Source organism: Stegastes partitus, unplaced genomic scaffold, assembly GCF_000690725.1.
Source record: "Stegastes partitus isolate 25-593 unplaced genomic scaffold, Stegastes_partitus-1.0.2 Scaffold842, whole genome shotgun sequence".
In the NCBI taxonomy this organism is placed as follows: Eukaryota; Metazoa; Chordata; class Actinopteri; family Pomacentridae; genus Stegastes; species Stegastes partitus.
Genome location: NW_007578573.1, coordinates 278,780 through 292,694, shown reverse-complemented (window position 1 = coordinate 292,694; position 13,915 = coordinate 278,780). Strand labels below are relative to the sequence as shown.

General features: G+C 42.1%; 2 protein-coding genes across 2 annotated transcripts; one reads left to right on the top strand and one right to left on the bottom strand.

Moving 5' to 3' along the window:
* Nucleotides 1-180: 180 nt before the first annotated feature.
* Nucleotides 181-6,758, bottom strand: LOC103365467 (transmembrane emp24 domain-containing protein 9). The gene is made up of 6 exons (XM_008292911.1): nucleotides 6,569-6,758; nucleotides 5,497-5,597; nucleotides 4,532-4,657; nucleotides 3,621-3,767; nucleotides 2,157-2,359; nucleotides 181-2,092 (listed from the first exon to the last, which is right to left on the bottom strand). Exons 1-5 carry the CDS (start codon nucleotides 6,756-6,758, stop codon nucleotides 2,210-2,212), a joined length of 714 nt encoding a protein of 237 aa, XP_008291133.1. The 3' UTR covers nucleotides 181-2,092; nucleotides 2,157-2,209.
* Nucleotides 6,759-7,743: 985 nt separating this feature from the next.
* tmem216 (transmembrane protein 216) lies at nucleotides 7,744-13,318 on the top strand. The gene is made up of 6 exons (XM_008292910.1): nucleotides 7,744-7,771; nucleotides 9,660-9,673; nucleotides 11,497-11,590; nucleotides 12,475-12,567; nucleotides 12,879-13,080; nucleotides 13,158-13,318. Exons 1-6 carry the CDS (start codon nucleotides 7,762-7,764, stop codon nucleotides 13,171-13,173), a joined length of 429 nt encoding a protein of 142 aa, XP_008291132.1. The 5' UTR covers nucleotides 7,744-7,761; the 3' UTR covers nucleotides 13,174-13,318.
* The last annotated feature ends 597 nt before the right edge of the window (nucleotides 13,319-13,915 follow it).

Here is a 13,915-nt window from a genome sequence, read left to right as displayed (position 1 = left end):
GCCTCTCACTGCTCCATACTTTTGAGATGTTTCTACTTTAATCATAAGAAGCTCAGAAAGATGCTCCAGAATTTCCTATAATGATGTGAAACGTCTTAAAAATCTGACTTCTGCCAATGAAACGTCCACCGATGAGTTTTTCTGAAGCTGAAACCCGACAGCAGGAACCAGGCGACACCGTTCTGTGTTGGTTTCCATTTTATTACACTTTGCAGTCGCATTTCTCTCAAATTCATGTTTCAAACACTTTTCCCCCTGAAAACACATCATATTACAGCATATAAAAACTCTGCACAGTGACTTTATGAGCCGAGTTCTGGTGAGAAATATTACAAGAATAAAAGAAACTCTGTCCGTCACACGTTCTCCACTCACGCCGGACTTCAGACAGACTTCACTCTAAAATAAATTTCATGTCCCTCTTCCAACTGATTCAATTCTACCCCAGAAACGTTTCCAGAAAACTGAAAGCTACCAGCAACGAAACACGAGATTATTAAAAAACAAAAACTAAATCTCAAGAAACGAGGAGGGAAAAACGCACACAGTGAAAAACAATCTGCACGACTGACGGCGTCTTAAAGTCTGAGAACGATTTCGGGCGTTTGTTTCTCAGCGTCGTCAGTTTGAGAACTCAGATTTCTGCAGGTTTTCGTTGTTTCCGAACCTCAAAAGTGAAAAAAAATGTGTCGGCAGCACGGAGGAGCTAAAAAAAATGGCTTTTCAGGCTCGTTAAACATTCTTCCTCTCAGAGCGACTTCTTCTTCCTTCATCGTGAAGCAACCCAGAACCAGAGCCACAGGAAGCAGGAAGCTACATTCAGCTCGTTAACAAGCGACGGATTCATTTGAACGCAGCAAACAAACAGAAAAGAGAAGAAAAAAAGCTCAAACTGCATCGGAGACGTCATGAAAACTCAGAGGTGTCCAAGAGTCGCGGCGTGAAAGTAAACAAAACGATCCGTTGTTTGGTTCAGAAAACATCAAAAACTGCCAGAAAACTGAACCAAAACGTTCCATTTACAACGAAGCATGACAAAGAAAACAACATCTTCTCATTATTCGTCCTCTTCTTATTAATTTTCCTTCAACGATGGCAGAAACGGTTCATTGATTTAAAACAGCTGCAGATTATTGTGACGAGTCGACTGTTTGGTGATAAAACTGAAACCTGGAGGCGACGTCTGAAAACTTTGTCCCAGCAAAACCTGAAATCTTCCATTTTTTTAGACAGAAATCTGCACAAATTGAGCCTTTTCACGATTTTTTTGCTTAAAAACGAACTGAAACTATTTATTATTTTGTAAAGGATGCAGATTATTGACTGTTTGGTTTATAAAACTGAAGGTGGAGTCTTTAGGTTTGTGTTTGTCAGCGCAAAAGTCCAGAAGAATTTCATTTACAACAAAGAAAAGCAGCGAATTTTCTCTTTTTAACCCAAGAAACCTGCAAATATAGTACGTTTTTCACAGTTTTTGCTTGAAAAACAGACTAATTTGCAGATTCATTAGATCAGACGACCTCAGCAGCGTCTCACTCGTCGCTTTGAGTCTCGTTTGCCTCTGAATCCGAGTTCTGGTGTCGCTGCCTGCTTTGATCTTTACTCCAACAAAAGTGTGAAAACTCACTGATGCTGCGTTCGCTGTGAATAAACTGAAAGTGTCGCCGTCAAATAAACTAAATAATCAGCAGCTTTGATTAGTTAATGAGCCACAGAACTCTTGATTGTAAATTCCTAACGAGACGAGGGAGCAAACGGACCGGCTCCACCTGTAAACCCGACTCTGGCTTCCAGTAACGCGTCACAGCGACAAACAGACAAACACCTGCCGGACGTCGGCCCGGTTCGGTCCAGATCTGAGAGGTGAAGCCGCCTGTAATAAATACACGTGATCCCGACGCTGTGAGGGGCTCGACACACGCAGGGCTGCTGACAAACAACAACAACAACAACAACAACAACAACAACAAACGTGTTGTTTTCAAGCCGAAACGCTGCAGCTGCTTCGTTCTGCCTCCTCGGCAGCTGATCCTCCGACAGTCGCCGCTCAGTACTGCATCCATCAGTAGAGACCAGACACACACACACACACTCTCTCACACACACACACACACAGACACACACACACACACACACACTCTCACACACACACTCTCACACACACTCTCACACACACACAGACACACACACACACACACACTCGGACTGTCTACACCAGCTTCTTGGCCTCGAAGAAGCTCTTGAGGTGCCTCATCTGCCAGATGCCGATGGCCACCAGGATCAGGGTCTGGACGATGGACCACCACAGCACCCTCTGGTTGGTGCTCTCGCTGGTCTGACGGAAACGCTCCTCACGGTACTGAGGGAGGACAGACAGACAGCAGGGGGCGCTCAGCACACATTCACAGGTTGGAGACACGGCAGGGGGCAGCAGGGGGCAGCAGGGGGCAGAAAACTCTCCATGAACAACCCACAACAAACACTTTATAAAGACCAGAAGGAAAACTCAGGCCCCAGTGATGCATCCACTGTGGTGGTCCTGGTCAGGTCCACACCAAACATCTGGACTCCATCTGAGCCCAACACATTGATCTGGGTCTCTGTGAACAGCAGAACCTTGGACTGGGTCTGTCTACGTCTGCATCCACAGAAACATCTGATTGCTCAAAATGTGTCTGAAATGTCTTGAAATTTGTCCAAAACAAGTGAAAAAAAAAAAAATGTAAATGGCTCAAAATGTCTCCAAAACGACTAGAACTGGTCCCAAATGACAGGATTTGTTCAAAACAAGTAAAAATGACTCAAAGTGTTCCTGAAATGACTCTAAACTCGTCCAGAGTGACTCAGAATCAGTCAAAAACAAGTGAAAATGGTCCAGAGTGACTCTAAATAACTTTAAATTTGGTCTAAAATGACGTGACGTGGAGAAGACCTGAACAGAGGAGGAGAATCATCTGACTGGGAGACTGGACAAAGATGGAAAAGGATCCAGAAACTAGAACCCAGTGCAGCCCAGTGTGAGCAGGAACCAGGAGGTCCAGAAGGAGCCACAGCAGCACTGATCAGGGCTGCAGTGGTCGTCCTCCTACAATGACTCCACGGACAGTCAGCTACTGTCACTGTGGAGCTGTGGACACCAGACAAAGGCAGCTGCTTCAGACTTGGCACAGGGCTGATCAATGGAGACCAGAGTTAGTGTGAAGCTCAGACACTTCAGAACATCGACCTCTATGGACCGAGGACCAGAACTAAAGCTAAACTTCCAGATTAAACTTTGCTGTAAGAAGCCTGATGGATGCTGGAGAACATTCTCTGCTCAGATGGAGTCCAGATGTTTGGTGTGAACCTGACCAGGACCACCACGGTTTGACATGTCTGCAGTAGATCAGATTGGACCGGTTGTTGCTCAGAGGCGGGTCGCTCCATAGCTTCACAGAGCGACACGTCTCCTCTCCAACTATCCGCTTAAACTTTGACTCACATCACAAGTTTCTGAATCAGGACCTTCAGATGTGGAAGCAGCAGACGTGATTCCACTGATCAGACATTAAAGATTTGGGGGTCCACAAACCTCCCTAAACCCCCTCTGACAGAACCACACTCCCCCCCTGGAGACTGACCCTCTGGTAGTTCTGCTCCTTCTGGATCTGGTCCACCTGCTCCACCAGCTGCCGGACTCTCAGCTGCAGCTCCGTCAGCTTGTCCTTGGCGGCGATCTCGGCGTAGTTGTTGGCGTGCTCGCCCACCTGGATGTCCAGGTGAACCCTCTGCAGGAAGCAACGGAGCAGCCTTAGTGTTCAACAGACGTTCTCACAGGAAACATTAAATAAACGCTTCCTGAGTTTCTGCTGAATGTCAGGATTGTTCAATACTCGGCGGTTCTGGAGTTTAGAGCAAAACAGGAGAGAATCTGAATAAAATAAACGATTCTGTTGTAAATAAAGTGATTTAATCGTTTCCTCTATGAAACTTTCAAACTATTGTTCGTCTTATTTTTTCTGATTTTCCTGTTTTGTTAAATTACAGATAACTTATAAATCCACAGAAATAAAACATTAACTTCTGTGTTAACCTGAAAACCAAAACTGGACGTAATGAGGACAGAAAACATGCTGATGGGAGTTTGTTCTTTCAAAATGTTTGACCTGAATGATTCTTACTGTCTTTAGATCCGCAAAAAAATAAATCTATTTACAGACATTTGTGGTTATTTGAAAGAAAAATAACGTAAAGATGAAAAATGATTGTCTTAATTGTTGTTTTACAGATTTTTCCTGTTGTCTACTTCAAAAACCAATTTTTTATCAACAATGATTATAAAATTTAAGTTTCTTTATATTTAAATCATTTAAATCACATTTTTAAACAGATATTTGTCAGTATTTTTCCAGTTTTTAACGTATTCTACGACTATTTACCACATTTGTCTGTTTTTAAATGTATTATTTTTTACTGTGTGAAGTTTCAAATGTTTCTCTGAACGTCTGACTTGGCGTCAGAACCGATTCATGACCGCCGGCCGTCTCCTCACCAGCATGCCTCCGGCGAACAGCGAGAACTTGGAGGAGTTGGAGTGCAGACAGATCTGATGCTCGCCGGGCGTGTGAGACGTGAAGGTGAAGCGTCCTTCAGAGCCGTACTGCCGAGACAGGATCACCTGCAGGAGGCAAACGGAGACGTCAGGTCCGGCTGAAGACGAGTTGGTTTAACCGAGAACAGAAACAAGAGTCATAACAAACACCCAGCGACACCTCGAGGGGTTCTAGTCTGAGTTTCTGTTCCTAAAGGTGGAGACGACCGAGCTCTAGATCTGAATCCAAACACGTCTGTAAGACTCATTACACAACCGGCAGATGACAAACATTTGAGCTGCGATCATTTTGCATCAAGAACTCGGATAAAAACTCAAACTAAGAGAAATGTTTTCATCACATTTCCACCGTTTGTGTCTCAGTGGCGTCGACTGTTCATCTCTCATGGCTGCAAATAACAAATATTTTAATCGTCAGTCTGAGTTTCCCTTCATGACAAATGTCTGGTTGTGTCCAAAGACATTCAGTTTGCCGCCACAGAGGAGAAAAGAAACCGGAAAATGTTCACATGTAAGAAGCTGCAATGAGAGAATTTCTCTTTAAAAAACTAACTGATGACGAGCTGCAGCTCCTCCGTCTTGAGTGTTCAACATCTAACATTCATTCGTCTGCATTTCGCTGACCGTCTACCGACAGCGTCACGAGTTCAGTCGCAAAGTTAAACAGTTCAAAGATGAGAAAAAGTCCAGGAACCTGGAGGAGGAGCTGCTGCTACAGAAAGGTGCAGTTTGAAGACATTAACATCAAATCTAAAACTAACAGAGGCTTAAGTTACATGGTTCAGCCGGTGAGCTGCAGTAAATGATTGGAAAACAACGGCAGACGTGCTGCGTATGAATCCTGACTGACGGTGACATTAGAGGTATAAACGCTGCTGGTGTCCATGTGTAGTCTCAGTGTTCACCTTGTCATCAGGATCCTTGACTTCCACGTACATGCCCAGACCCTGAGTGGCCGGCAGGTACTCTTCTCTCTGCTTGTCGTACAGCTGAGTGCGATAGTTTCCTGAAACACATGAACACAGTTTAATGTGGGGCATGAAATCCAGTCATTAACTATCTGGGATTTGTTTCAACAAAAGGCAGCGACTCACAGGTTCTTTACTGGACTGCTGGTTGAACTGATTTGTTTTATTAGTTTAATTATAGTTTAATTTCTTCAGACAGCAGAACACGACTTTACAAAAATAGATTTATTGTCCTACAAACAGGGGAGAGTTAAAAATAACAAAAATGAAGAAGCTGGATGAAGTGAAAAGATTACAACTAAACTATTTAATTAATTATCAGCTATTTTCTGACATTTTAGAGCCCAAACAACGAATGAATTCCTCCATTAAACAATCACCAATGAGAATAATGGTCCTAATTGAAGGCGGCTGTGTCTCCACGTCCAACAGGAAGCGCTGATCTGACAGCCGGCCCACTTCCTGACAGCACTGAGGCTGGAACGAGCTGCTTTCTGCTTCACACTGAGAGTTTCATGCTTGCACAATGATGCTGGATTAACTTTTATTAGCATCTGGCAGCAAAACCACTAAGCTAAGGAGGATTCAACAAGACCAAGACCTGATTTTAACCCATATCTCTGTGTAGTTATGAGCTATTATTCCGTGCTGTTCAGCAGGAGGAGTACTTCATTCAAAATCCTACTTCAACAGAGAAATAGTGGCAAATAAATGCACTTGAGGATAGTTGTTCATTTCCAATACATTCAGCTGACATCATATCACTCCCTAAATGACAAATCAGCCGCTAACTGGTCTCTCTACTGTAGCTAAAGTTGCTTTTTATATTAAAATAATGAAAGAGAATAAATCTGTATAAGAATATCCGTTGACTAGAGCTGTACTTCGGTGTTTGCAGACTTTCCGAGGACACGACACACAACTTTAGCCGCGCTAGCCGATTAGCTAACTAGCTAAAGTTGTTGGGCGAACTAGCAGTTAGCATTAGCGGCTAGCCGCCGACACTCACCGATGATCATCGTCTCGTCCGGAATCTCCTCGATGAAGCATTTCTTCTCGGTCTCCCCGATGTGGAAATACAGAGAAGACACGGAGCTGCACAAAAAGTTCAGCAGCAAAACTGAAAACACGCACGACCGCATCCTGATCCGGACCGACACCATCTTCCTGCCGGGACTGAGCTCACCACTGCTGAGCATGCGCGGACACGGCAGTGCCACGTAAACTCTCGCACGATTCCGTCCAATCAGGGCGCCGCGGGAGGAAGCTGGAAAATGTAGTTCTTAAAGGCTTCGCATTACACTTTTTACCAACAGTTTCTGGGAAGACAAGTAGTTATATTTGCTTTTTAGCTATTGTTTTATTGATAAAATATAAAGGAAAATTAACAGGAACAAACTAAAGTACAATAATTTTCAACATCGTAATAACAAAAAAAAAAACAACTTCAAGCAAACTTGATGTGGATGAGCAGCAGAAATGTCAAGGTTATGTGTATATAATATGATTCAATTGGAAAATTATCCTGGACAATTTAAATATTAAAGTTAAAACCCTAAAATACAATTTATTTTATCATTTAACCTAAAAATGTTTAATGTTACAGTCAAGATTCTTCAACATTATTAACTAATATTTAACAAAACACTAATCTAAAGTCACAGGGCTTTAATTTCCCAATGCTACACTTATTTTTCCCCAATACAATTTTACTTAAATAAATAAAATTCAATGTTTATTTAAATATAAATATTTAGATTACGCTCATACAATTTATTACATAAATTAGACAAACGAGTTTAAATAGTAAAGTCAACGCCCTACAATGTTATTATGCAAGATTTTACTGAATTATTTAAAATGTAGAGTTAAGACTCTACCAATATACTTGTTGTTTAAATTTACCTCATTATGTTAATATTAGGCAATTGTGTTTATTATATACATTTAGATGCTCTATCTATGATCACTTTGAGGTTAAAAGAAAATCTAACAGTTCGTGTAATTTAAACAAACGAACAAATAAATGATAATTTAAGTCGTTCAGCAGAAAGCCGCCGTCCGGGACACCGGCAGTAACCGTTCACCACCTGCAGGGGGCAGCAGGTCGCTCAATTAAAACCGCTCCGCTTTTATCCAGAGAAGAAGAAGAAGAAGCACGTCCACCCAAGCTGTTTCCACGGCAACCAGACTGAGTCAGACATGGCGCCCGGTAAGTTTCATGTCGTTCTTTGTTCCAAACAAACAAACACAGTGAACAGCGTCGGTGCAGATCGCCTGTTCGCCAAAGTTACGGCGTTTAAATGTCGCTTTAAAAGACGTTCATCGGCAAACAGCGGCTGAGAATAAACCGCGAAGCTAGCAGTTAGCTAGCAGCCGGCTAACAGGCTAACAGGGGCTAACGAAGAGACAGAAAACATGTCAGTGTTCAGCCCTGTCCGGTACTACTGCTAGTATTACTGCTAGTACTACTGCTAGTATTACTGCTAGTACTACTGCTAATACTACTGCTAATACTACTACTAGTACTACTACCAATACTACTACTAATACTACTTCTGATGCTGTACAAATACTCGTTTTAAGGATGAAGGAAACAAGGCTTTAGTTCATCAGCGATCCTTTTAGAGATTTACTGAGCAAACAGCAGCTTCTCTTGTAGTTTTATGACTGAAACATAGTCGTTGTTGTATTTTTATTTTTAGCCTTAAGCTAACTTAGCTGCTGTAACATGAACCTGCTGCGTGATCAATAAAGTTTACCATATCTAATCCTAAAATCATCATTATTTGCAGGCATACAATGAAATCAACAATCAGTACTCATATAATATATAGATATGTATGTGTGTGTGTAGAATCCCTAAATTCATCCATTATTCATAAATATTCCTGTGTGTTACATACACATTGCAATGAAATAAACCCTTAAATAAACAAATAAATAAATATATGAACAAATATCATAAATAAATACATTCATTATAATATAAAAAAACATTTTCAAGGCCTACTTTTGTTTATTTCATTTATATTTTACATATTTATTGAATTAAATACAAATAAAAATTGTTCATTATTTAATGAATATGAGTATTTTATAATTTATTGATGTAATTATTTATTTAATGCTAAATTAATCTTAATCCCATGGGTGTAGAGTGAATTATGAAACAGGAAATTAACTGAAATGACCTAATGATGCCTTCAAAACCAGCAAAAAGTGATTTTTTTAAGCCCGACTGTGATCTGAACAGACTCGGGTTGTAGATTTCAGGTGGGATGCAGGAGAAATGTAAATAAACGTTCACCAGAATGGCCAAAATTAAACGTTTAAACCTTCCTAGAAACACTAGGAGCTGCTTTTTATAGTCCTTCAAAACTCACAGCAAATGACAGAAACAGTAAAATGTCCTGAAAACCGTCGCGTCGCCTGGAAAAATAATCCGGACCTTCTGGTGTTTTCTGTCTGCTGAGAGCGACGTGACAGCAGCTGAAATGATGTTCAGGCAGCAGATGGTGGAAGAAGGAGACACTCTGAACCCTCGTCTTATTTATAAAAGCGTTTTTTATTCCATCCAGACAGCAGCAGAGCAGATCACAGCCAGTTTACCTGGTTCTGAGGTCCAGGTTCGATGAGTGTAGACACTGAACCTGATCAGCTGTGGTCTGGATGCTGTTGTCGTCGTCTGACAGCAGATCCTCAGATTTGGTTCCTCAACTGGCTGCTGTTTCCATCATAAATGTCATAAATAATAATCTGCTGATGAGTCGGTGAAACGTCAGAAAGTCTCACTGAGCTGAAAGCGACTGATAATCTAAAATTCAGTCTCTGCTGATATCTTACTGAGAATAAATCTGAACAAATAAATACATAAATGAAAAGTTGTGATTGTTTGGAGGCTCCAGATGTCAGGATTCTTTTGTCATACCTGACTATAAAGTGAAATTCTTTGGGTTTTGGACTGAAGACGTGATGAAAATGTTGGTTAGTAATTCTCATGAGAAGGTTTTAAGTTGCTCCTGCGTTCTGAAGCTTATTATGGGCTGTAAGCGGTCAATAATCAGGTTGTGTTTTGTGTTCCTCTTGTTGTTCTGCAGGAAGTCAGACGATCGTATCCTTCACATGAATCTGCTGCAGCGTCTCCGGTTCTGGTCACGTTACTCATTTGGGACCTAAAACTAAAAAAGTTCTGTTAAATAATTTGGCAGGATTTTGAGACACTTTCACCCTAAAAAAGAACTTTAAGGGTTCGATATCTCCAGAAATAAAACTCAGACAGACTCTGAACAGCTTCCAGCAGATCTCAGGACTGAATGGATCCAGCACAGAACACGTTTTAATTATTTGTTCTTAAATAATGGATTTGAACATTATTTTTATTGAATCGTCATCAGTTTCTCTGTTCAGGGAACCTTCAGCAAAATCCGCCTCGTTTGTTGTTGAATTTCCACCCAAAGACAAACATGAAGCATCTTGTAGCTCCGCACATCCAGAACCAACACCTAGAACCTGTGGACTCCAGGTTCTGGTTCGTACCAATGATCCACATTGAGTCTGAACATGTAAAACCAGAACCTCGTCTGGTCCAACTTCACCACATCAGGTTCTGCTGATGTTAGAGCCTCAACAGGTGGTGAGATGTGACCAGAGACTGGTTCTAGTAGAACCATGGATCCATCCATAGACAGACACTGACAGGAACTCTCTGGAGACACAACAACATCCTGGTTTGAACAATATTGCACTTTTTTTTTTTTTCCCAATTTCATGGACAAAAGTCCAACATTTCTCCTCTTGGAGCCGTTCAGTCATTTGGATCTGTGTCCAAAATAACTCAAACATCGTCCCATAAGACTTAAAGCTGGTCCTAAATCACACTAAGTCTGTCCTAAACTACTGTAAAATTGACCAGATTGAAAGAAATCAAATTTTCATACAATTGCTGAAGAAACGTCTAAAAAACGTTCAAATCAAACCAAAAACCGTCTCAAAAATAACTCAGAAGAGCCGTAAACCCGTCCAGCGTTAACAAAACTGTCCAACTGGACTCTTATTGATGTTTTGATAGTTTAAAATATCTAAAAACTGGAACCTTCATCTGAAAACGTTTCACTTTCTTCTATTTTCAATTAATTAAACGTGTGTCCTCAGTTTGTCATTTAAATCGACAGGAGGCTGTTCTGTGTCCTCGCCACGCTTTTTAAAACTTTTTTCATTTTCACGGGTCAATAATGAATCATGATTGTAATTCTGAGCAGACTTCAAGTAATTCTGGACTGATTTATGGTCATTTTCTGATCATTCTGAGTTCTTCTAAGTCATTTTCAACTATTTTACGGCCTCTTTAACCAATCGTGAGTCACTTCAGACACATTTTGAGATGTTTTGTTTCAGTTTCAGCTGATTTTGGACCCTTTTCAAGTCATTTTCCACAGTTATCGAGTCAGAACTGCAAAAAAACAAACATCAGAACTTTGCCATACTGGTCACACATCCAGTATAAAAACACTTTCAGGGACTTTTTCCATTCTCAAGGTCCGAACATTGAACCTCTGCTGGATCCATTCCAACCATTACGGCTCTACAGGAAGCGGTTCCGTCGGTGTCCTCGGCCCGTTTGGAGGCTGTGGGAGTTTTAATTCTCGAGATTCTGAACCTTGAAAATCGGCTCCACAGGTAAGACGGGAAAACAGACAAGATTCTCAAAGTTCTGCCAAAATATTGAGCAAATCGCTGCCAAACAGGTAAACACAGGTAACCGCTGAGCAGAACACACCGACCGACCCGGAGTCTTCCTGTCGGCTGGTGTCGACGCGTCGTGGTTCTGACCCGACAGCTGATGCAGCAACAGCTTGAAGGATTCCTCGTTTGGCAGCTTCAGGTGAGAAGCTAGACGGGAATCTGTGGTGGTGTGTCCTTGACGTGTCTCCTCAGCTCTCGTCCACGCCCCTGCAGCTCCTCTTCTACCTCAACGGATGGTACTTCGCCGCCTTCTACCTGGCGGAGATCCTCATGTTCATCTACAAAGGTCTGCTGCTTCCTCACGGCGCCGCACAAACAGCAGCAGCGTAGACACGACATGAAAGGGTTTCAGTTTCAGAATGAACATTTCTGAGGAGAAAATAAACATTTAGGGTCCAAAGCTCTGGTCACCGGTTAGAACGCTGCGTCCAGTCAGTGTTAAGCTCCCTGTGACGTTAAAGTCCAACTGACACCAGAATATCTGAGACAGACGTTTGGACATTTGATCAACAAACCAGCGAAGTAAACGTCGTTTCTCATTTTCGTGGTTCTTCAGTAATCGATAATGAAAATATTCTGAGGAACCTGAAACCTTCTGCGTTCCTCGTGGCGCCGTCGTCTGATGAACTTCAGTCAGAAACACGTTTTTGTTTTAAATATCAGGAGTTTTCCCATGTAGAAGGATCTCTGGCGCCTCCAGGAGGTTCCAGCCGACACTGCAGCTACAAGAGCCGAGATTAAAACGCGTTCTTTAGCAGTTTTCTGATGTGAGGTTTCAGTTACAGACTTACTGGACTTTTTTGTTTTGTGACAAAATCCAAAGAAGTAAATTAAGAATGTGCTAAAAAACAAAACGACCACAAAGAAATCAGCTGCACAGACACAAAACGACCACAAAGAGACACAAAACGACCACGAGAGACACAAAGAGACACAAAACGACCACAAAGAGACACAAAACAACCACAAAGAGACACAAAACAACCACAAAGAGACACAAAACGACCACAAAGAGACACAAAACAACCACAAAGAGACACAAAACAACCACAAAGAGACAAACATCTTTTCTGAACTCAGATCAAAAGCAGACAAATGAAAAGTGACTTTCTTCCTTCTTGTCCTCGGACCTGAACCGACCCGCTGATGCCTGGTGTCGCGTCCGTCCAGGGGTTCTGCTGCCGTACCCGTTGGACAACCTGGTTCTGGATGTGGTTCTGCTGCTGCTCTTCCTCGCCCTGGAGACGCTCCGGATCTTCTACGGTGACTTTTACTGCATCTCACACCAAACCCACCACATCCGGCACAGGTTCCACCTACATTTGCTTAAAATGGCTCAAATCTGTCCAGAATGACGTCTTCAGTCTGTCCAGTGTTCTGAGAAACATCCACAGTGACTTAAATGTCTTCCTCCTAAATGTCATGTGTCTATCTGCTGCTCTGATGAAGTTCTGAGGCTCAGAAATGATGAAGTCCATTACGGTGATCAATCTGGATCCTCCTCTGTGGAACATTCCCAGTCTGAAGGTAGAACTCTGGTCCCTGATAAACTGTCTGTGCTGGTTCTGCTCCAGGCTGGAAGGGGAACCTGTGTGAGCGCTCGCTGTCCTCCTGCCTCTCCGTCTTCGTCCTGCTGCCCTGCACCGCTCTGGCCGTCTACTTCCTGCTGCTGCAGACCTTCGTCCTGCGGCTGGAGTTCCTGCTCTGCTCCGGGCTGCTCTGCTTCTACGGCCTCCAGCTGCTGCTCGGCCTGCTCTCCATATCGGCCTTCTCCAGGTGACGCCGTCCTCCAGCGACGCTTCTTCTGCTTCTCCTACGTCTCCAATATTAACTCTGTTTGTCTCGTCCTGCAGGTCCAAAGTGTACTGAGGAGCAGCAGCGGCTTTCTGACATGGACACAGAGTTTCCTCCAAGATCTGTTTGATAGTTTCTATTTTTTATTTTTCTACTGACAACAGATGAAAGTGTTTTTTGTAAATAATAAAAGTTTTGTTAATAAAAGTGAATGAAAGCATCTCAGGAGGTCTTTGAGTTAAACCCTGTTTCAACCATGAGGTGGACCACCATTCATGCGAGTCTCGTCTGAGTCTTTCAGGTTCTCATGTGGCGTTTTGCTGCCACCCAGTGACGGTTTGGTGAAACTGCAGGTTAACAAACTCCTCATTCATCACCGGCTCGCTGTTTGTAAAGACGTGAGCAGACGATGTTTTTATATCACGTCTACGTAGAACTCGTTTGAGTTGTTCTTATCTTGTCGTTATAATAAAAACACTCAGTTTTAGTTGTTTTTTAAATTGATTTTAAAAAGTGAAATTCTATCAAACACTTGGTACTGACCCTGCTGGAGTGGACTTTTTACTGAAACCTCATCTCAGGGAGAAAAAAACTGTAAAAATATGTTTAAATTAAATTCAAACAGTTTAAAATGATTCAGAATTTGTCAAAGATACTAAAACCTAAAATCAAAATGGCTTCAAATGTCGTTGTGCTTATCCAAACAGTACCTCACTGTCATTCTTCACCCACTGGTTTTCTACTTCCTGGTGGCCATCTTGGATTTTTTATTTATTTATTTTTTTTGTAGCAGAAAAAAACCATATTAGGAAAAGAA

Excerpts from the sequence above, each read along its gene's own strand:
- LOC103365467 (XM_008292911.1), bottom strand. The coding sequence starts at position 6,758 with ATGCTCAGCAGTGGTGAGCTCAGTCCCGGCAGGAAGATGGTGTCGGTC. Across the intron at positions 4,658-5,496 it reads TCAAGGATCCTGATGACAAG|GTGATCCTGTCTCGGCAGTA; the intron begins GTGAACACTGAG and ends TGCCTCCTGCAG. Across the intron at positions 2,360-3,620 it reads AGGAGCAGAACTACCAGAGG|TACCGTGAGGAGCGTTTCCG; the intron begins GTCAGTCTCCAG and ends GTCCTCCCTCAG.
- tmem216 (XM_008292910.1), top strand. Across the intron at positions 11,591-12,474 it reads CCTCATGTTCATCTACAAAG|GGGTTCTGCTGCCGTACCCG; the intron begins GTCTGCTGCTTC and ends GCGTCCGTCCAG. Across the intron at positions 12,568-12,878 it reads GACGCTCCGGATCTTCTACG|GCTGGAAGGGGAACCTGTGT; the intron begins GTGACTTTTACT and ends GTTCTGCTCCAG.